Source organism: Bos javanicus, chromosome 12 (assembly GCF_032452875.1).
Source record: "Bos javanicus breed banteng chromosome 12, ARS-OSU_banteng_1.0, whole genome shotgun sequence".
Lineage (NCBI taxonomy): Eukaryota > Metazoa > Chordata > Mammalia > Artiodactyla > Bovidae > Bos > Bos javanicus.
Genome location: NC_083879.1, coordinates 71,798,183 through 71,820,291, shown reverse-complemented (window position 1 = coordinate 71,820,291; position 22,109 = coordinate 71,798,183). Strand labels below are relative to the sequence as shown.

General features: G+C 39.4%; 1 protein-coding gene across 1 annotated transcript in view; it reads right to left on the bottom strand.

Moving 5' to 3' along the window:
* Window positions 1-22,109, bottom strand: part of LOC133258055 (ATP-binding cassette sub-family C member 4-like) — a 169,436-nt gene that overhangs the window by 11,231 nt on the left and 136,096 nt on the right. The window contains exons 27-29 of the mRNA XM_061434394.1: window positions 14,772-14,861; window positions 1,234-1,406; window positions 691-796 (exon numbers count right to left, since the gene is read on the bottom strand). Coding sequence (XP_061290378.1) covers window positions 691-796; window positions 1,234-1,406; window positions 14,772-14,861 — 369 coding nt within the window. The remainder of the gene's footprint in view (window positions 1-690; window positions 797-1,233; window positions 1,407-14,771; window positions 14,862-22,109) is intronic.

Here is a 22,109-nt window from a genome sequence, read left to right as displayed (position 1 = left end):
GACCATGACTGCAGTCATGAAATTAAAAGATGCTTGCTCCTTGGAAGAAAAGCTATGACCAACCTAGACAGCATATTAAAAAGCAGAGACATTACTTTACTGACAAAGGTCCGTATAGTCAAATATATGGTTTTACCAGTAGTCAAATACGGATGTGAGAATTGGACCATAAATAAAGCAGAGTGCTGAAGAATTGATGCTTTTGAACTGTGGTGTTAGAGAAGACTCTTGAGAGTCCCTTGGACTTCAAGAAGATAAAACCAGTAAATCCTAAAGGAAATTAACCCTGAATATTCATTGGAATGACTGCTGCTGAAGTTTAAGCTCCAATAGATTGACCACCTGATGTGAGGAGCCTACTCATTGGAAAAGGCACTGATGCTGGGAAAGTTTGAAGGCAGGAGGAGAAGGGGATGACAGAGGACGAGATGTTTGGATGGAATTACTCAATAGACATGAATTTGAACAAACTGTGGGACATAGTGAAGGAAAGAGAGGCCTGGCATGCCAAAGTCCAGGGGGTCGCAAAGAGTCGGACACAACTGAGAGACTGAACAACAACAATTTTCAGGAATGAGAGGAGAAACTAAGAGAAAATTAAATTACTGGAGGTTCCTATCAAGTTTTACAAGGATGGATATGCTGAAAAACTTAACATAAATGAAAAAACCTAAAATGGTAGGGTCTTACCATTATCCGTGTACAGTCAATGACGTTGCTCAAACTGTGTGTGATGGTTAGCACAGTGCACTGGGCAAATTTCTCATGAATTGTTTTTTGTATTAACTCATCAGTTCTATATTTTAAAAAAAAGTTAATATAGTTCAGTAAAGACATGACAAGCAGACTTAAGACTTAAAAATATATGATATTTTTATAATGTTTCTAAAAATCAGTATGTTAACATATAATCTTGTTCCTAAAAAACTAAGCATAAAAATCTATTTAGAAATTTACTCTTTTTCATAAAATGATGGAAAATAATCTTCCCTCAAAATTGCTTGAAACTATAAGGAGCTGGATTTAGGAATATAGCTCTCTCAGGATGCCTCATAACAACATTAATGCCATACAAAATGTCTTGGTTTTTCCTTTGTTTTCTGGAATTGATATTATCAAAAGATATCCATTGGACTAAGAGAGCACTTAGAAACATTTCTAAGCATCACTAAATGTTTTCCATTTACCACACTGACAAGTCAGATTCAAGGTTTCCTGGTCTCAGCTCCATACCTTGGATCCACATTCGATGTGGCTTTGTCAATAATCAATATCCGATTTTCTCTGAGGATAGCCCTAGCAAGACACACCAATTGTCTCTGTCCAGAACTCAAGTTCAACCCGGATTCTGCTAATTCAGCATTGATTTTACCAGGAAGACCTTCAATGGCTTCTTTAAGTTGCACCTGTAGGTACAGAAAGAATGACTTTTTCCTAAGCAAACTATTACTAAAGTAGACAAACCTCTTAGACATTAGAGCTTTGATGTCCTCAGGACTTCTTACACATATTGCATGTACAGCCAGGGTGATAGGAAGAGCTCTTTCCAATGAGCATTCACTGAGAAAGATGGTGGAGTCAACTAAGGACAGAAAGATCTCAGTGTCCTCCATCCCTGCTATAGGATATACACCAGAAACCCTGCCTAGGGATTAGTTAAGTAAGTCTCTCAAAAAATGAAGCCATTTCTCCCAGTGTGGTTTCAACAGAAAAGTTAAAATGATCTTTATGGTTGAGTCAAGTTTCCCAAAGTACACTTTGCATAGGAGTTGGTACACTAAAGAAAAACTTTAAAAATATTTACAGTAAGTCTTTTTCTCTGAAGATATAATCTTACCAACACTTTACCATTTGGTGAAGTTTACAATATACAAATTCAAACAATGGCAACTGGAGCCTATTTTGATAACAACTCTTTCCCAAGTTTAATTCTATAAATAGTGGACCAATCAAGTGCATTTTCCTCAGTGTCATAAATGTCTTACAGTGAATGAAAACTCATTCACGGAGTTTCATATGAAAACTCATTATATGAAAATAAGACACAACACCTTATTTCCCCCAGAATATGGATATAGGTGATGTTTCTATTAATCTATCTTCATAAAATTGTACTTATTAGAGGAAAAACAAATTTTTGACTACCACAGATACTTGAAAAGTACGTTTGGTGGTAGGGGTCAATTAAATAAATATTTACTTTGGAAAAATATTATAGAGCATGAACCAAACTCAGGCTATACTTGAAGAACAAAGACAAAATACACTTCAAATTAAGAGACCAACAGATTGATGAGTGATGGCTGATAAGTTATCTGACACATTATAATGTCAGATAATAACACACCAAGGGTTAGTGAGGAGTATTTTCATTTTTTTATTTTCAGGTATCCTAAATGATGGAACATATCTATGAATGCAAACCTGAATTGTGCTATTGATGGAGTCCAATCCCAAGAAAGGGGAATTCTGAGTTAGAATTAAATATGGTATTGTTATGCAGCATTATCCTGAGAAGTACACATAATCTAAAGGGTAAGACTTGGACTGTGGTACAAGTGGTTGGACTTTCTTAAGACACATCCTGACTCACACTTGCCCCTGACTTGGATGACATCTCATCACTAATTTGGTTTTCTACTTTCCTTCGATTTTGTCCATATCCACTTTATGAGGAAAAAGGGTTGTTAGAGGAAATGTTTTCAGAAAATGATGTTTTCTGAGACTCTGTTTTCATTTATAAATCAGGGATGGCTATGAGAATATATGAATATAAAGGTTTTCTGTAGTGTAATCATAAAATCAAGTTATAATTAAGTATTAAATTGGGGAAAAGGATAGTAGAAGGGGTAAACAAAAATAACTAGGAATTATAACTAGTGAATCTGAAAATATCCTGGATAACAGTGTAGTATTACTATTAAATTTATTGATTGAGATAACTGTATTAGGACGTATAAGAGAATGTCCTGTTCTCACAAGTATATATTTATATGTTTAAAGCCAGAAAGAAAAACACCAATATAGTATACTAACACATATATATGGAATTCAGAAAGATGGTAACAATAACCCTGTATATGAGACAGCAAAAGAGACACTGATGTATAGAACAGTCTTGTGGACTCTGTGGGAGAGGGAGAGGGTGGGATGATTTGGGAGAATGGCACTGAAACATGAATAATATCATATATGAAATGAGTCGCCAGTCCAGGTTTGATGAAGGATACTGGATGCTTGGGGCTGGTGCACTGGGACAACTCAGAGGGATGGTACAGGGAGGGAGGATGGAGGAGGGTTCAGGATGGGGAACGTGCGTATACCTGTGGTGGATTCATATTGATATATGGCAAAACCAATACAATATTGTAAAGTTTAAAAATAAAATAAAATTTAAAAAAAGTTATTCTAACTTTTAAATAAACATTTCTTCAACTTACAAACAATTCATCAAAATATAGATTTTTAAAAGAGAGGAAGAAAAAACAGGAAGACATAATAGCTGATGAATCCAGGTGAAAGTGTATAGGTCTTCATCATATTATTCCTTTCATGTTCCTGTAATCTGAAATTTTTAAAACAAAAAATTGGAGGCTTGGTACTTCCCTGGTGGTCCAGTGGTTAAGAATCCACCTGCCAATGCAGGGAACATGGGTTTGATCCCTGGCTCAGGAAGATCCCACATGGAATGGAGTAAGTAAACCCATGTGCCACAACTACTGAGGCCACATTCTAAAGCCCACAAGCCTCAACTACAGAGCCTGCATGTCGCAACTACTGAAATCTGTGTCTCTAGAGCTAAAGAGCGGCAATAAGGGAAGCCATGGCAATGAGAAGCCCATGCACTGCAATAAGGAGATAGTCTGCCAGGGTCCAGCCCCGGCTGATCCAGGGTATTCGAAGGAGAGATGGCGTAGGTGAGGATCAGGAAACAACTGCTTAATTAAATGTTAATTAAGGATATAAAGAGTAATAGAATGAGGATAGCTCAGTAGGAAAATTCAGTGGAGAAAAGAGGCTGAGTAGCTTGGTTTACGGGGGAGACCAATAAAACTTCAAGACAAGAAGTTTGTACCACTTACGTAGGCCGCAGGCATCCTTCCGTTCTCCCGAAGGAGAGGAGACATTGAGGCCTCCCCGGTCGGATCTTAGAAGCCCAGGCATAATTAGCAAGCATGGCGGGTTCTGCGCTCCAGATGGAGACTCAGCCAGAATTTGAGAGAGAGAGCGACATGGGGAGACCAAGTTTTGGTGAACAAGGCCTGCACTTTATTTTCCAAAGTAGTTTTTATACCTTAAGTTGTGCATAGAGGATAATGGGGGAAGGGGTGGAGTCACGCAAGGACAGCAGTTCCTGGTCCTAATCGAAGCCAGGCTTTCAAACTTATCATATGCAAAAGTTCAGGTGAATTACATCATCTTCTGGCCAGGAGGCCTGTTAACATTTTAAGAAACTTATTTTTCTCTAAAGGTGATTATTCCAAAGTCAGGTGCCAGCCTCCAAAAAAGCATTGGACAGAGTTGCATTCCTATAGGGCAAAGGTGAGGTGGGCTCAATCAAGAAAAGAATTAACTCAAGGGTCCAAGATTACAAATATTGAGGCTACTACTTACATTTCTATACACCCATTATATCAATCAATACACTGCCAAGGACACGGTAGGTAAGGAGTATGGAGACTTAGCAGCAAACATTGGCCCAATAAGTGAAAAACCCTTCACCAATACAATTTCTAATCAATCTTTTAACTACTCAAAGGAATCTGTGTTTAGACCATTTAGAACATCTCCTGCCTCTCACAGCTGGGAAGCTCTGAACAATCACATGTGGCCGGAAAAACCTATTCAGGCAGGCTAGAGGATATCCAAAGGAGTTTGTAGGTTAAACACTGTCACACCCAGGAATTATTAACTGGAGCTGTAAGCTAACTCTTTTTCAGAGAGAGGTAGTGGGGGACAGACCCCCATAAAGTCAGAGGTGTAGGTGAAAGCACAAAGCAGAAAGTAGGCAGACTCTGGTTTTGGGGGTAGATGCTTGAGAATTTCCAGGGGGACTCCTGAGGCTCGATCCCACCTTTGCGTATGCCAAGCCTCCTTCCTCATGACCTTTGCCATGGGCGGAGCTCCTGTTCCCGGCAGTGATAGAATTCTAGTTGAGCTATTCCAGATCCTGAAAGATGATGCTATGGAAAGTGCTGCACTCAGTATGCAATATGCAATATGCACTCAATATGCAATATGCCGGCTCCCGGCAATAGTCCATTTGCTGCAACTAGAGAAAGTCTGGGAGAAGGCAATGTCACCCCACTCCAGTACTGTTGCCTGGAAAATCCCATGGATGGAGGAGGCCGGTAGGCTGCAGTCCACAGGGTCGCTAAGAGTCAGACACGACTGAGCGACTTCACTTTCACTTTCCACTTTCATGCATTGGAGAAGGAAATGGCAACTCACTCCAGTGTTCTTGCCTGGAGAATCCCATGGATGGAGAAGCCTGGTAGGCTGAAGTCCATGGGGTCGCACAGAGTCAGACACGACTGAAGTGACTAAGCAGCAGCAGCAGCAGAGAACGTCTGCAAGCAGCAATGAAGAACTAGCACAGCAAAAAAAAAAAAAAAGGAGGATTAAAGACAGGCAGCCTGGGCATAAGTCCTACCTAGCTCTGCCAACTGGGCAAGTTACTAAACTTACTCTGCCTTAGCTTCCTAAATTCTCAGACTATAATACCATAATTATAAAGGTGGGTACCTCATAACATTGATAGAGTACAAAATAAATCAGTACATGTAGAATTTACAGCAGATCAATAGATATTGCCCATTATTACTAATGCTTCCAGTATGCTACTGGGGAAGAGCGGAGAATTACCAATAGCCCCAGAATGAATGAAGCAGCTTGGCCAAAGCAAATATGATGCTCAGTTGTTGATGTGTCTGTTGATGAAAGTAAAATAAAATGGTGCAAAGAACAGTATTGTATAGGAACCTGAAATGTTAGGTCCATGAATCAAGGAAAATCAGACACGGTCAAGCAGGAGATGGTAAGAATAAACAATGACATCCTAGGAATCAGCGAACTAAAATGGTTGGGAATGGGTGAATTGAATTCAAATAGCCATTATATTTACTACTGTGGGCAAGAATCCCATAGAAGACACAAAGTAACCCTCATAATCACCAAATGTCCGAAACACAGTACTTGGGTGCAACCTCAAAAATGAGAGAATGATCTCAGTTTGTTTTCAAGGCAAGCCATTCAACATCACAGTAATCAAAGTCCATGTCCCTACTACCAAAGTTGAAAAAGCTGAAGTTGATCAGTTCTGTGAAGACCTAGAAGACCTCCTAGCTGCTAAGTCGCTTCAGTCGTGTCCAACTCTGTGCAACCCCATAGATGGCAGCCTACCAGGCTCCCCTGTCCCTGAGATTCTCCAGGCAAGAACACTGGAGTGGGTTGCCATTTCCTTCTCCAATGCATGAAAGTGAAAAGTGAAAGTGAAGTCACTCAGTCATGCCCAACTCTTAGCGACCCCATGGACTGCAGCCTACCAGGCTCCTCCGCCCATCAGATTTTCCAGGCAAGAGTACTGGAGTGGGGTGCCATTGCCTTCTCCAAGACCTCCTAGAACTAACACCTTAAAAAGATATTCTATTCATCATCAGAGATTGGAATGCAAAAGTAGGAAGTCAAAATATACCGTGAGTAACAGGCAAGTTTGGCCTGGGAGAACAAAATGAAGCAGGCAAAGGTTGACTGAATTCTGCCAAGAGAATGCACTAGTCATAAAAAAAAAATACTCTTTTTCAACAACACAACAGACAACTTTACACATGGGCATCACCAAATGGTCAATACTGAAATCAAAATGATTACATTCTTTGTAGCAGAAGATGGAGAAGCTATATACAATCAGCAAAAACAAGACTGGGAGCTGACTGTGGCTCAGATCACCAACCTCCCATAGCAAAATTCAGGCTTAAACTAAAGAAAACCATGAAAAACACTAGACAGACATTTATGACTTAAATCAAATCCTGTACGAATTTGCAGTAGAGATAACAAATAGATTCAAGGGACTAGATCTAGATAACAGTGTGCCTGAAGAACTATTGACAGAGGTACATAATATTGTGCAGGAGGTGGCAAACAAACCATCCCAAAGAAAAAGAAAAGCAAGAAGGCAAAGTGGTTATCTGAGGAGGCTTTCTGAATAGCAAAAGAACGAAAAGAGGTGAAAAACAAGGGAGAGAGGGAAAGGTACATCAGATTAAACACAGAGCTTTGAAGAATAGGTAGGAGAGATAAGAAGGCCTTCTTCAATGAACAAAGCTTAATAACACAAGAAAACAACAAAAGGGGAAAGACTAGAGATGTCTTCAGGAAAACTGGAAACATCAAGGGAGGATTCTGCCCAAAGATGATCACGATAAAGGATAAAAATGGCAGAGACCTAGTAAATGCTAAAGAGATCAAGAAGAGGTAGAAAGAATACACCAAAGAACTATTAAAAAAAAAAAAAAAAAGACTTAGTGAACTGGATTACTACGATGGTGTGGTTAGTCACCCAGATCCAGACATTCTGGAGTGCAAAGTCAAGTGGGCCTTAAGAAGCACTGCTGTTAATAAAGCTAATGGACGCAATGAAATTCCAGAAGAACTATTCAAATCTCTAAAGGACAATGCCATCAAGATTTTGCATTCATTATGTTGGCAAATCTGTAAGACTCAGCAGTGGCCACAGGACTGAAAAAGGTCAATCCTCATCCTAATTCCCAAGAAGGGTAGTACCAAGAATGTGCCAGCCATCAATTGTACTCATTTCCCAAGCTGGTAAGGTCATGTTTAAAATCATCCATGCTAGGCTTCATCATTATGTGAATCAAGAACTTCCAGATGTCTAAGATGGATTTAGAAAAGGAAGAGGAACTAGAGATCAAATTGCCAACATTCACTGGATTATAGAGGAAGCAAGGGAATTTCACAGAAACATTTATCTTTGTTTAATCAACTATGTTAAAATCTTTGACGTGTAGATTATGACAAACTGTGGAAAGCTCTTAGAGAGATGGGACTATCAAACCATCTTACCTGTCTCCTGAGAAGCCTGTATGTGGGTCAAGAAGCAACAATTAGAACCCTGTATGGAATGACTGATTGGTTCAAGATAGAGAAAGGAGTACAACAGGGCTGTCTGTTGTCACCCTGTTTGCTTAACCTACATGCTGAGCAAATCATGAAGAATGCCGGGCTGGATAAGTTACAAGCCTGAATCAAGACAGGCTAGAGAAACATCAATAACCTCAGATATGCAGATAATACCACTCTAATGGCAGAAAGCAAAGAACTAAAGAGCCTCTTGATGAGGGTGAAGGAAGAGAGTGAAAGAGCAGGCTTAAGACTAAATACTAAAAAAAGAAAAAGAAAGAAAAAAAAAAAAAAACTAAGATCATGGCATCACATCCTATTACTGCATGGTAAATAGAAGGGGAAAAGTGGAAGTAGTGACAAATTTCCCCTTCTTTGGCTCCAAAATCACTACAGATGGTGACTACACCCATGAAATCAGAAGATGATTGCTTCTTGGCTGGAAAATGATGACAAACCTAGACAGTGTGTTGAAAAGCAGAGACATTACTGTGCCAACCAAGATCCATATAGTGAAGGCTATGGTCTTCCCAGTGGTCACATATGGTTGTGAGAACTGGACCACAAAGAAGGCAGAATGCGAAAGAATTGATTCCTTCAGTGTGGTGCTGGAGAAGATTTCTGAAAGTCCCTTGGATAGCAAGGAGATCAAACCAGTCAATCTTAAGGGAGATCAAGTCTGAATATTTACTGGAAGAACTGACGCCGAAGATGAAGCTCCAGTCTTCTGGCCATCAGACAACTCACTGGAAAAGTCCCTGATGCTGGGAAAGATTGAGGGCAGAAGAAGAAGAGAGTGTCAGAGGATGACAAGGCTGAATGGCTTCACTGATGCAATGAACATGAACTTGGGCAAACTCCAGGAGACGGTGAGGGCCAGGAAGGCCTGGCGTGCTGCAGTCCATGGGGTAGCAAAGAGTCAGACACAACTGGGCAACTGAACAACAGTAACAACCTCCTAACATTGATAGAGTATAAAATGAATCAGTACATGTAGAATTTATAACAGATCAATAGATATTGCCCAATATTAGTAATGCCCTCAGCTAGCACCTCTTCCAGAGAAGGCAATGGCAACCCACTCCAGTACTCTTGCCTGGAATATCCTATGGACGGAGGAGCCCGGTGGGCTGCAGTCCATGGGGTTGCGAAGAGTCAGACACGTCTGAGCGACTTCACTTTCACATTTCACTTTCATACACTGGAGAAGGAAATGGCAACCCACTCGTGTTCTTGCCTGGAGAATCCCAGGGATGGCAGAGCCTGGTGGGCTGCCATCTATGGGGTCGCACAGAATCGGACACGACTGAAGCGACTTAGCAGCAGCAGCAGTGCCTCTTCACGTTCTGCTCCATTTTCTTCCTTTGCATGTATCAGCATTGAGACCTTGTTACATATGCACAGGCTTGTTTTCCATCTTCTCCAAGAGAATTTAAGCTCCAACAGGGCAGAGACTTCGTCTCTTGATGACTGTGATAGCCCTAGAATCTGTAACACTGCCTGTCTAACAAGCTCTCAGAAGGTATTTGTTGGCTGTATGAATGAAGGCATAAGTGAATCTCCTTGTGTGATATGTCTGTTCCTATAAATTAGAAAATAAATCCATATAGATAAATAATTTTATATAACACTATTTTCTTATTAAGAATAAGTGTAAAAGGAATGTATTGTTATAACAATTAACTGGCTCCAAGATATCATAACATCACACTTTAAACAGTGGAAAGCACTGAAAAAGTTATTATTTAAGGAAAATGGATCAAATAATATTATGACTCAGGGAATTAAAACAGGGGCTCTATAACAATCTAGAAGGATGGGATGGGGAAGGAGATGGGAATGAGGTCCAGGAGGGATAGGACATGGGTGTACCTATGGTTAATTCTTGTTGATGTTTGACAGAAAACAACAAAATTCTGTACAGCGATTTTCCTTCAATTAAAAAACAAATAAATTAAAAAACTATAATCTCAGTACAGAATACTTCAGATTGTTTTTGAACTTGGGAAAAATAGAATATAGCAAAATTGAAAAATAATAAACTGAAATGTAAGGCACTCTATCACCTTAAACATTTTCAAAATAATCTACTAAATGTACTGTATATACCAACCAGGCACCAGCACCCCTCACAGGCAGTCAACATAGATGTCAGATAGTTTCTATATTTTGTGGAACCTTCTTACTTTTCAAAAAGAAAGGCTGGTGTGGGCTAGAATGAGACAGGGAAATGCAATCAACAGACAGGGAAGAGGTTTTACTAGAGCAGGACCAGCAGTAAAAGAAATCGAGGGAGAGCCCCTTCACCAAAACATAAGGCCCCAGGAAATGGACATATAAACTGTCCCACAGCAAGGACTGAACCACGTGATTCCTAATGCACGTGCTGCTGATGCCCAGATTTCTGTATCTTGGTTTTCCTCTGTGATGAGACATTTTGTTGTTCAGTCGCTCAGTCATGTCCGACTATTTGTCAGACTGCAGCACACCAGGCTTCCCTGTCCTTCACCATCTCCTTACTGGATGCTAGGGGCTGGTGCACTGGGACGACCCAGAGGGATGGTATGGGGAGGGAGGAGGGAGGAGGGTTCAGGATGGGGAACACATGTACACCTGTGGCGGATTCATTTCGATATTTGGCAAAGCTAATACAATATTGTAAAGTTTAAAAAAAAAACTAATGCCCATTGAGCTGATGATATCATCGAACCATCTCATCCTCTGTCTCCCTCTCCTCCTCCTGCCCTCAATATTTCCCAGCATCAGGGTATTTTCCAATGAGTCAGCTCTTTGCATCAGGTGGCCAAAGTATTGCAGCTTTAGCTTCAGCAGCAGTCCTTCCAATATATATTGAGTTGATTTCTTTTAGGATTGACTGGTTTGATCTCCTTGCTCTCCATGGGACTCTCAAGAGTCTTCTCCAGCACCACAGTTCAAAAGCATCAATTCAGCCTTCCTTATGGTCCAACTTTCACATCCATCCGTGACTACTGGAAACACCATAGTTTTGACTATATGGACATATGAGACATACTTCTGTCCTAATAAAGATACTATCAGTGTTGACCATTTGACTGTGTGCTTTCTTCCCAGTTTTGATGTAATAGCCCATATACTTAATTCCATATCCTAGAATCTAAGCTGTTTTGTTTTTGTTTTTAGAAGCAAGACTTCAATGATTCATTTTGAGAGTTTTATCTACTGTGATCTTTTAACCTTTGATAAAGTGCTTCATTTTCAGGTACATTCCTGTTACATTTGTGGAGTTGCCTTTGCACCCCAATCAGCACTAATTTCTGATGAACTTTTGTCAGTTTATAGTAAGTTAATTAGTTTTCAGTATATGAAAAATGTATTCTCAGCATATTTTGAAAAATAACCAAGATGAGACAGGCAGCATCCACAGGACTGTATCCCTTCTGAATGTCCACCTCTCCCAAGGAAGAAGGAAGAAATAGAACTAGAGGACTTTAAAAGAGGAAACATAGTGGTTTCCTCCTACTCACTCTCAGGCCAACTCTGTGAGTTTGGGTTCACATGTCCAGTTTGGCATCATTTATAAACTAGTAACTAGGGTTTTGATTTCACTTAAAAATTGATCTCACTGATTTAGTGATACCTCTTAGAGTGATGGGCTTCCCAGGTGGTGCAGGGATAAAGAATCCTCCTGCCAGTGCAGGAGATGCAAGATACGTGAGTTTGATTCCTGGTTTGGGAAGATTCTCTGGAATAGGAAATGGCCATCCACTCCAGTATTTCTTGTCTGGAAAACTCCATGGACAGAGGTTTCTGGCGGAGTATAGTTACATAGGGGGTCGCAAAGAGTCAGACATGACTGAGCATGCACATGCATGCACTTAGAGTGATTAATCATCCCATTATTCTTTTTCTCTAGGAATGATTTATCACATTTGTATGTTTTTCAATGAAAGATTTGGTAGGTTTTCTTTAAAACAGTCATAAAGAAGCAATTCCTAGAGAAACACAATGATGGGATGATTTCTCCAAGCATTATCACTAAAGCTAACATGGTCAATCCCAGAAGCAATACATCTAAACCACACACTTCACTTTTGAAATAAACTCATATTTATTTATTTTTATAGAAACCTCCAAATGTACTTTATTTTATTTTATTTTTTTTACAGAAAATTTTAGAAGAAGGGCCTCTGTCCTTGAGTCATTTGTATCCCCCATAGCAATGATCTCCACTCAAAGGGTAGATCTTAGTATTATCTACCACTTGTACCACCTCATCATTTTTAGAATTTAGATTAGCATTGACCCTCTGTCCATGGAACAATATGTTCTGAAATTCTAGACTAATTTTGCTACCTGAGAATCCATGAAAAAAAGATCTCAAACTTGGAAACAAATAGGAAAATAATTAACTAGTACTTCCTTTTTTTTTAAGATGTCATAATTTCACCATTAAATAGTCCTGTGAATTCAAGATCAGCAGATCATCCTCTCTTGTTTTTCACATTTGATGGTTAACTAATCTCCCCACCTCTTCTCTTTAGAATTGCACTGTAAAAGACTCACAAACTTAAATGAAATCAGAGGTGTAATTCTTTTCAGGCAGGAAAAAGTGAAGCAATTGGCCCAACTTAGGAAAATAAAATCCCCACAGTTGCTGGAAAGCAGGGTGGGTGTGTAAAGACTGTGTGCTTACATCCTTCAGAAACCAGAATTACTGGATGGACATTGTCAGACCTCCAAATCTGCCTGCTCATAGTCAAGGCTCGCCTACATTTTACAGGTTTCAGAGCTTCCCTGGAAGGGTGACTCTAAATGGCACACACAACAACTCAAAACATCACGAACAATTGGTCACTCAGATTTGCACAGTAGAAATTTTTTTAAAAGAAATACACCACACTTCTCTGAAATGAAAAGATCAATAAAACATCTAGCAGTTATTTTTTCATGTCAAAATGTATTTTTCCTATTTTCCTCTAAGAGTATTATAGTGTCTGGTCTTACATTCAGTCTTTAAATCATTTTGAGTTTATTTCTGTATATGGTATTAGGGAGTATTCTCATTTCATTCTTTTACATGTAGCTGTCCAGTTTTCCCAGCAGCTGGAAGAGGCTGTCTTTTTGAAGAGACTGTCTTTTCTCCATTGAAAAGAGAAGAGACCATCTTTTCTCCATTGCACATTCTTGCCTCCTTTGTTATAGATTTGGTGACTATCTGTGAGTTCATCTCTGGGCTCTCTAGCCTGTTCCATTGATTTATGTTTCTGTCTTTGTGCCAGTGCCATACATCTAGAGTACTGCAGCTCTGTAGTGAGTTGACCAAAAAATTCATTTAGGTTTTCCCATAACATTTTATGTAACAAACTTTTTGGCCAACTCAGTATCTTAAATCAGGGAACCTTATTTCTCCAGTTTAATTTTTCTTTCTCAAGAGTGCTTTGACTATTTGAGGTTTTTTGTGTTTCCATACAAATTGTAAAATTTGGGGCTCTAATTCTATGAAAAATGTCATTGGATTTTTCTGATAGGGATTGTACTGAACCTGTAGATTGCTTTGGGTAGTATAGTCATTTTCACAATATTGATTCTTCCAGCCCAAGAACATGGTATATCCCTCCATCTGGTTGTGTCATATTTGGTTTCCCTTGTCAGTATCTTATAGTGTTCTGAGTACAGGTCTTTTGCCTCCTTAGGTGGGTTTATTCTTAGGTATTTTATTCTTTTTGTTGCAATAGTAAATGGGATTATTTTCTTAATCTCTCAGACCTTTCATTGTTAGTGTTTAAGAATGCACATGCTTATTTTTTAAAAGCACAAGACTGAGCTAGGTTCTATGAGAAATTAGAAGTCTGTCTACTGTTTAGATATCTAGACTTTCTGCCATCAGTAGAACTGATTTGTAAAACAAGGGAAAATATACAAAGTACTTTGTATTAAAATACACAAGGCAATGGAAACTTAATAGTCAATTTTTTTTTTCATTCAATGGTAAGGAAATTCAAAGAAGTGGGGAAAGGGGGAACATGATACAAATAACAGAAAATTCTCTAGAAATGAACCTGTCCACATAAAAAGTAAGCAAACACTCTAAGGTTCTGTTAGCTGCATTCATGCTACAGCATTAAAATGGCATAATCACCAATAAATAATCATTAGCACATTCCAGTTATATATTCTATCTTTATAAACACTTTCCTGTGAAACTGCATAGCATTTTATTGGTATAATCTGTCACATTTTTAAGTTAATAATGAAAAATTACTATTGTCTCCACATCATGGATGTTTCCTAAGACCAGAGGAATAAAATGAACATTGGAGGGTAATTAGGGTAATTAATTCACCAGGTCACTAGTGGAATTTGATCCCACAGCTTTAACATCTAATTTAGTGTTCTGCTAAGGACAAGATAATGTATCTAGTTGCTCACAGTATTAGGGAAAAAGCAAAAATAGAAACATGAAGCATTATATTGTTGGTTTTCATCACCATCATCAATACACACATTTTAAGTGCACTCATGTCATCAGAATTTTCCTAGGAGGTAAACAAAGTCAGTTAAACTGATAAGCTCCCTTTAATTACCTGCAATGTTAAAAATGTATATACACATATACTCATACTTACACATTACATTTAATAAATTACCTCTTCTAAGACTTTCCACAGTTCCACATCCATATGCTCATGAAAAGGATCCAGATTTTTCCTCATTGTTCCAGTAAATAAAACAGGTTCCTAAATGCAACAAAATAGTGAATGTTTTTACCTTAACCTCTTTTCATTTTATTCCAGTGCTTACAGGACAGAAATAAAATATAAAATATCAAAATTCACTGTGATCATTAATAATAAGGTTTCAAATGTATATTTACAAAATAGTATCTCTAAAATAATTTTCCATTGTACAAAGCATGCTACTAAATATCCTCTGGACTATTGAACACTAACAGAAGGTAGTGTTGAAGAAGCTTTTTCATATTAAGAAAGAAACTGAAGAATAGAAAGGAAGATCTGTTTGTTTATTTGTTTTAAATACCTTCCTGGTAATGAATATCTACTTAAACACACACACAAAATGATGATATAATTATTTGAGAAACTTTACATCAAGATTTACATAAATTAACTGTCAATCCTGGTGTGATGCTGGGAAACATCAAAAGCATGATTAGTTGAGGTTTGTGCCTCAAAGCAAAATTGTGAACTATTTTCACATTGCAATGAAGAATAAACTAGGATATTTTCTCCATTTGGTAAAACAGTATTCTGGGATGGGGACTCTCTCAATAGGTGTGAATGAACATCCCCACACATGCAAAGAGAAGTCAGCTCCTGGGGCCTGTGGCTCCTCTGTCCATGGAGAGAGATTCTGTGATCCTGCACCAGCTGATCCCACATTCTCTCACCTGTACATCAGCACAGAACACCTCAGAGAGCCTCGTTACTAACTTCAAAGCCAGGAGGACCTAAAACCCACTGTGACCTGTGTCATAATAATATTATTTTAATTTAATAGCTCCTTTTATTCATCTATTTTAGGAGGAGCCACAGGTAAATTACTCTGGAAATGCATCCCTCTTCTTGTGGCTCAGATGTTAAGAGTCTGCCTGCAATATGGGAGATCCGGGTTCAATTCCTAGGTTGGGTAGATCCCCTGGAGAAGGAAATGGCAGCCCACTCCAGTGTTCTTGCTTGGAAAATCCCATGGATGGAGAAGCCTGGCAGGCTACAGTCCATGGGGTCACAAAGAGTTGGACATGACTGAGCGACTTGATTTTCTTTCTTTTCTTTCATTCTGTGTTTAAGAGAGAATCTTGTACATAAGCTCATGTAGGCCATTTAAGTTTCTTATGGAAGGCTCTAGTAAGCGAGGACATAAAATATGAGCAGCAGAGAAGAGCCCAACTGGCTCTTTTTAACGAAGGGGGCAGAACAAGGGGATGCACACGTGTAGGAATAAGAGGAGACTTGATTCTTCCACAAGTGCCCGGGAACTGATCAGAATCACCATGTTCAATTCCTGCCTGGACTTAGAGCTGTTCTGTTCCTCATCATTTCACAAAAGCCTGAGAAGGAAAATGAATATAGATAATTCTTCACTCCAGCCATGAAGAAGAATGTCACTCGGAGCGCCTCCCACATCGTCTTTCCCTATTGTCTTAGTTTTAAGTCTTGTAAGAGAGAAATGGATGCAGAAAACACATGGTAGGCCATCAAAAAAAGATGTACCCCTAAGTAGAATCCAAAATTAAAAAGACATTATAAGGGGAGCTACATTTGCACATTGTTGAGCAAACAGCCAATATGCTTCTAAAGCACTGAAAATCACTGGTCACAGGATGTTTCAAAATGGTTACTGAATTGAACTGAAAAATCACAAGAACCACATTTAAGGCCTCCTTTAAAACTCTGGAATTTAGGATCAAAGACTAAATAACCATCTAAGCAATGGTAAGAGTTCCTTGTCAGGGAATAATCATCATTCTACTTCAGATTTTTAGAAAACGTTTTATTCTTTGTAAGATTGCAACATGCAGGCAATTTCTCTTCCTTTAGCTGTTTCCATTAGATTTACACAAATGACGTCACCAGGAGAGAGGAGACTGGTCTGTGATATTCCCCCCTTTCCTCTGACTCTCCTCCACCTTCCCTCCAAGGATCTAAACTATGGCAGGAATTTACTCTGGGGCCCAAAACAATAGACTTTTCAAGCATTTGTGTTTGAGGAGATAAAGGGCTTGAAAAAGGCCAGCTTAAGCAACCAGCTTTGAGCTCAATTGGGAAAAGTGAGATGTGGTCTCTCTGCTTACAATGATGACAAGAATGCTTTGCTCACCCTGGCTTACATGACCTGAACACTTTTTCTCTCAGGTTCCTCTCATAAAGCAAATTCACATCCTGTTAAGACGTCTAAGGTATGAAGCATCAACCTGGTTTTCAAAATATAGTCTATTAAAGTGCTATCTAAGATAGTCTATGAAAAAAATCAGCTTACTATTTTTTTAAGTTCTTATTATTTATCATTTTTATTTTTATATATTTTATTTTTTTTTTACTTTACAATATTGTATTGGTTTTGCCATACATCAACATGCATCTGCCATGGGTATACACATGTTCCCCATCCTGAACCCCCCTCCCACCTCAGCTTATTTTTTAAAGACCTTTCTTCCTTCCTTAAACAATGAAAAGTGTCACAGTATTAGCACATTTGTGAAGGGCAGTTTTGGTGATTCAGGAGAACAGGCACAGTGTCCTCATTTAAAATTCAGTCACCAATTACATAATTAGAGCCTCTTTTTATTGTCACCTCCCTCACCTTCTTCTCTTGGGAACACTCTTTGAAGGGGATGAAGTTCTTTAAAGACTAGGGGACTAAAGCAGGATTCTTTGCAGAAAGAGGAGTCCCTCACTTCTGAGCCCCTGACCAGTGCCTGCAGCTGCTTCAGACTGAGCTTTTATCAGAGCCCTCAGACACTACGTAGGCCTTAAGGAGGTTCTGCTAATTATCACCAAACCACTGCTGAATGTCATGCAAAAAACAGAAATTAAGCATTTCCCATTGTAATAAGGGTCCCCACTCAAGTCTATACCATCAATCTAAAAGGATATATTGAGAATTATGAACGTTTATTTTGCAGTATTAAATGGAAGATATAGTTTAGTAAATAAGACTATTTCTCTTTGCTAAGACATTTCAAAATCAGTAAAGTTTTAATCGAAACTTGCTGAATAAAAAGAATGACTAATTAAAAGTTTAACTGATTGAAGTTATATTTTTCTTTAAAGCTGGCAGGCAATTTTTGATCAATCTGTTTTAATATGTCAGTGTTTTATGCATAGTGTTCATTTCAGTTTCTACTCATTCTACTTCCAACATTTGCCAAATAAGAAACCATTATCTTCAAAAGGTAATAAATGTGCCCACAGTAAACATATACCGCAAGGGCAAATAAGGGTCAAATGAATGATCATTTCTGATAGATATTAAATTACCCACCTCTAAGCAATAAAGTTAAGAAATTAATCTTATAAATAAGTGCAGGCAGAACAGTGTAGAGATTTATGGTAGGACACACAACCTACATGTAAATATACACTATTTATTGTCTCTTGCATTTTTTCTGAAGGTACACAATTAAACCTCATATAATAAGAGTAAGCAGCTCAACAGGTAAAGAATCCACAATGTAGGAGATGTGGATTGGAACCTTGAGTCAGGAAAATCCCCTGGAGAAGGGAACACCTATCCAGTACTTTTGCCTGGAGAATCCCATAGACAGAGGAGCCTGATGGGGTACAGTCCATGGGGTCACAAAGAGTTGGACACGACTTGAGCACACTCTTGCACAACTGGCACCACAGAGTCAGGAAAACAGACACTTATTCAATGTAATATTTTAAGTGGAGCATTAGATTCAAAACTGTTTTTCATCATGGTTTAATTTAAAGTTTACACTATTTAAATTTATCATTTGTGCTATATTCCGTAGTAATTGTTTCCTTTGTTACTAATATAATACAAGTTCATATTGGATGTGCGTAGAGAAATTAACTGACAACACGGTGTCACTCAGGCTCTCCTGCCCCACTCTCTCCCCACCTCTTACCTTGTGCTCTGTAAAAAAACCATACTACTGACATTGGTAGTACTGGGCCTGAGCACCCACTTGGTGATGGGCCACTTTTGTCTGTTTTAGTATATCAGTAGACTTTGAAGACTCCTGGCTGCTGCTGCCCAGAGAGAACAAAACTTTCTGTAGTCCCCACAGCTCCTCAAATCTTCTTCTAGCTTCCCCAGTGGCACCTTATCTACCCTGGGTCTAGTGAACCATATGAGTGGAAAGACAGTGTGTGACCCAAAAATGGCCACTCTGAATCAGAACATTTAATGTAGTACAGCGATCATACTAGACCCTTTGTAGAGGGTGCTAGAAGACGAACCTCTCATTATCTTACAAAGAAACCTAACCACTAGCCTTCAGAGGCTTAAAAAGACCTGGGATGAAGGCAAAAAACATACAAGTGGTTACAAACAAAGCAGATGAAGCACAGCACTGTACCCTGATCATGTCAGTTCCAAATCAGGAAACTGCATTCCACTGAAGTATATTTTCAAGTGTATCTACCACTGCGGCTTCCTTTGTAAAATGTATAAAGGCTATGTTTTCATTTTTAATCTGAGTAGAAAGGCTACATTTTCATTTCTAATCTGAGCACCTTATTTAAGGGGTAGAGTGAAAAAGTTGGCTTAAAGCTCAACATTCAGAAAATGAAGATCATGGCATCTGGTCCCATTCCTTCATGGGAAATAGATGGGGAAACAGTGGAAACAGTGTCAGACTTTATTTTTGGGGGCTCCAAAATAACTGCAGATGGTGACTGCAGCCATGAAATTAAAAGACGCTTACTCCTTGGAAGGAAAGTTATGACCAACTAGATAGCATATTCAAAAGCAGAGATATTACTTTGCCAACAAAGGTTTATCTAGTTAGGTCAGATCAGATCAGTTGCTCAGTCATGTCCGACTCTTTGTGACCCCATGAATCCCAGCACGCCAGGCCTCCCTGTCCATCACCAACTCCCGGAGTTCACACAGACTCACGTCCATCGAGTCAGCGATGCCATCCAGCCATCTCATCTTCTGTCATCCCCTTCTCCTCCTGCCCCCAATCCCTCCCAGCATCAGAGTCTTTTCCAATGAGTCAACACTTCACATGAGGTCACCAAAGTACTGGAGTTTCAGCTTTAGCATCATTCCTTCCAAAGAAATCTCAGGGCTGATCTCCTTCAGAATGGACTGGTTGGATCTCCTTGCAGTCCAAGGGACTCTCAGGAGTCTTCTCCAACACCACAGTTCAAAAGCATCAATTCTTTGGCACTCAGCCTTCTTCACAGTCTAACTCTCACATCCATACATGACCACAGGATAAACCATAGCCTTGACTAGACGAACCTTTGTTGGCAAAGTAATGTCTCTGCTTTTGAATATGCTATCTAGGTTGGTCACAACTTTCCATCCAAGGAGTAAGTGTCTTTTAATTTCATGACTGCAGTCACCATCTGCAGTGATTTTGGAGCCCAGAAAAATAAAGTCTGACAGTGTTTGCACTGTTTCCCCATCTATTTCCCATGAAGTGGTGGGACTGGATGCCATGATCTTTGTTTTCTGAATGTTGAGCTTTAAGCCAACTTTTTCACTCTCCACTTTCACTTTCATCAAGAGGCTTTTGAGTTCCTCTTCACATTCTGCCATAAGGGTGGTGTCATCTGCATATCTGAGGTTATTGATATTTCTCCTGGCAATCTTGATTCCAGTTTGTATTTCTTCCAGTCCAGCGTTTGTCATTATGTACTCTGCATATAAGTTAAATAAACAGGGTGACAATATACAGCCTTGACGAATTCCTTTTCCTATTTGAAACCAGTCTGTTGTTCCATGTCCAGTTCTAATTGTTGCTTCCTGACCTGCATACAAATTTCTCAAGAGGCAGATCAGGTGGTCTGGTATTCCCGTCTCTTTCAGAATTTCCCACAGTTTATTGTGATTCACACAGTCAAAGGCTTTGGTATACTCAATAAAGCAGAAACAGATGTTTTTCTGGAACTCTCTTGCTTTTTCTATGATCCAGCGGATGTTGGCATTTGATCTCTGGTTCCTCTGCCTTTTCTAAAACCAGCTTGAACATCTGGAAGTTCATGGTTCACATATTGTTGAAGCCTAGCTTGGAGAATTTTGAGCATTACTTTACTAGCGTGTGAGATGAGTGCAATTGTGTGGTAGTTTGAGCATTCTTTCGAATTGCCTTTCTTTGGGATTGGAATGAAAACTGATCTTTTCCAGTCCTGTGGCCACTGCTGAGTTTTCCAAATTTGCTGACATATTGAGTGCAGCACTTTCACAGCATCATGTTTCAGGATTTGGAATAGTTCAACTGGAATTCCATCACCTCCACTAGCTTTGTTCGTAGTGATGCTTTCTAAGGCCCACTTGACTTCACATTCCAGGATGTCTGGCTCTAGGTCAGTGATCACATCATTGTGATTATCTTGGTCATGAAGATCTTTTTTGTACAGTTCTTCTGTGTATTCTTGCCATCTCTTCTTAATATCTTCTGCTTCTGTTAGGTCCACACCATTTCTGTCCTTTATTGAGCTCATCTTTGCATGAAATGTTCCTTTTGTATCTCTGATTTTCTTGAAGAGATCCCTAGTCTTTCCCATTCTGTTGTTTCCTCTATTTCTTGTCTAGTCAAGGCTATGGTTTTTCCTGTGGTCATGTATGGATGTGAGAGTTAGACTGTGAAGAAGGCTGAGTGCCAAAGAATTGATGCTTTTGAACTGTGGTGTTGGAGAAGACTCCTGAGAGTCCCTTGGACTGCAAGGAGATCCAACCAGTCCATTCTGAAGGAGATCAGCCCTGGGATTCCTTTGGCAGGAATGATTCTAAAGCTGAAACTCCAGTACTTTGGTGACCTCATGTGAAGTGTTGACTCATTGGAAAAGACTCTGATGCTGGGAGGGATTGGGGGCAGGAGGTGAAGGGGACGACAGAGGATGAGATGGCTGGATGGTATCATTGACTCGATGGACGTGAGTCTGGATGTACTCCAGGAGTTGGTGATGGATAGGGAGGCCTGGCCTGCTGTGACTCATGGGGTCGCAAAGAGTCAGACACGACTGAGCAAATGAACTGAACTGAAACGAGTGTCTCTCTTTCAAGAATGTGGGAATCACATGAAGTTGCTTTAATCTTGTTTTCTTTTTCTTCTTTTTTAATCCTAAACCCTCTGAATGAACTGATCATCACCCATAAAGTGAGTGAAGGTCACTCAGTCATGTCCGACTCTTTGCGACCCCATGGACTATACAGTCCATGGAATTCTTTAGGCCAGAATACTGGAGTGGGTACCCTTTCCCTTCTCCAGGGGATCTTCCCAACCCAGGGATCTAACTCAGGTCTCCCACAATGCAGGTGGATTC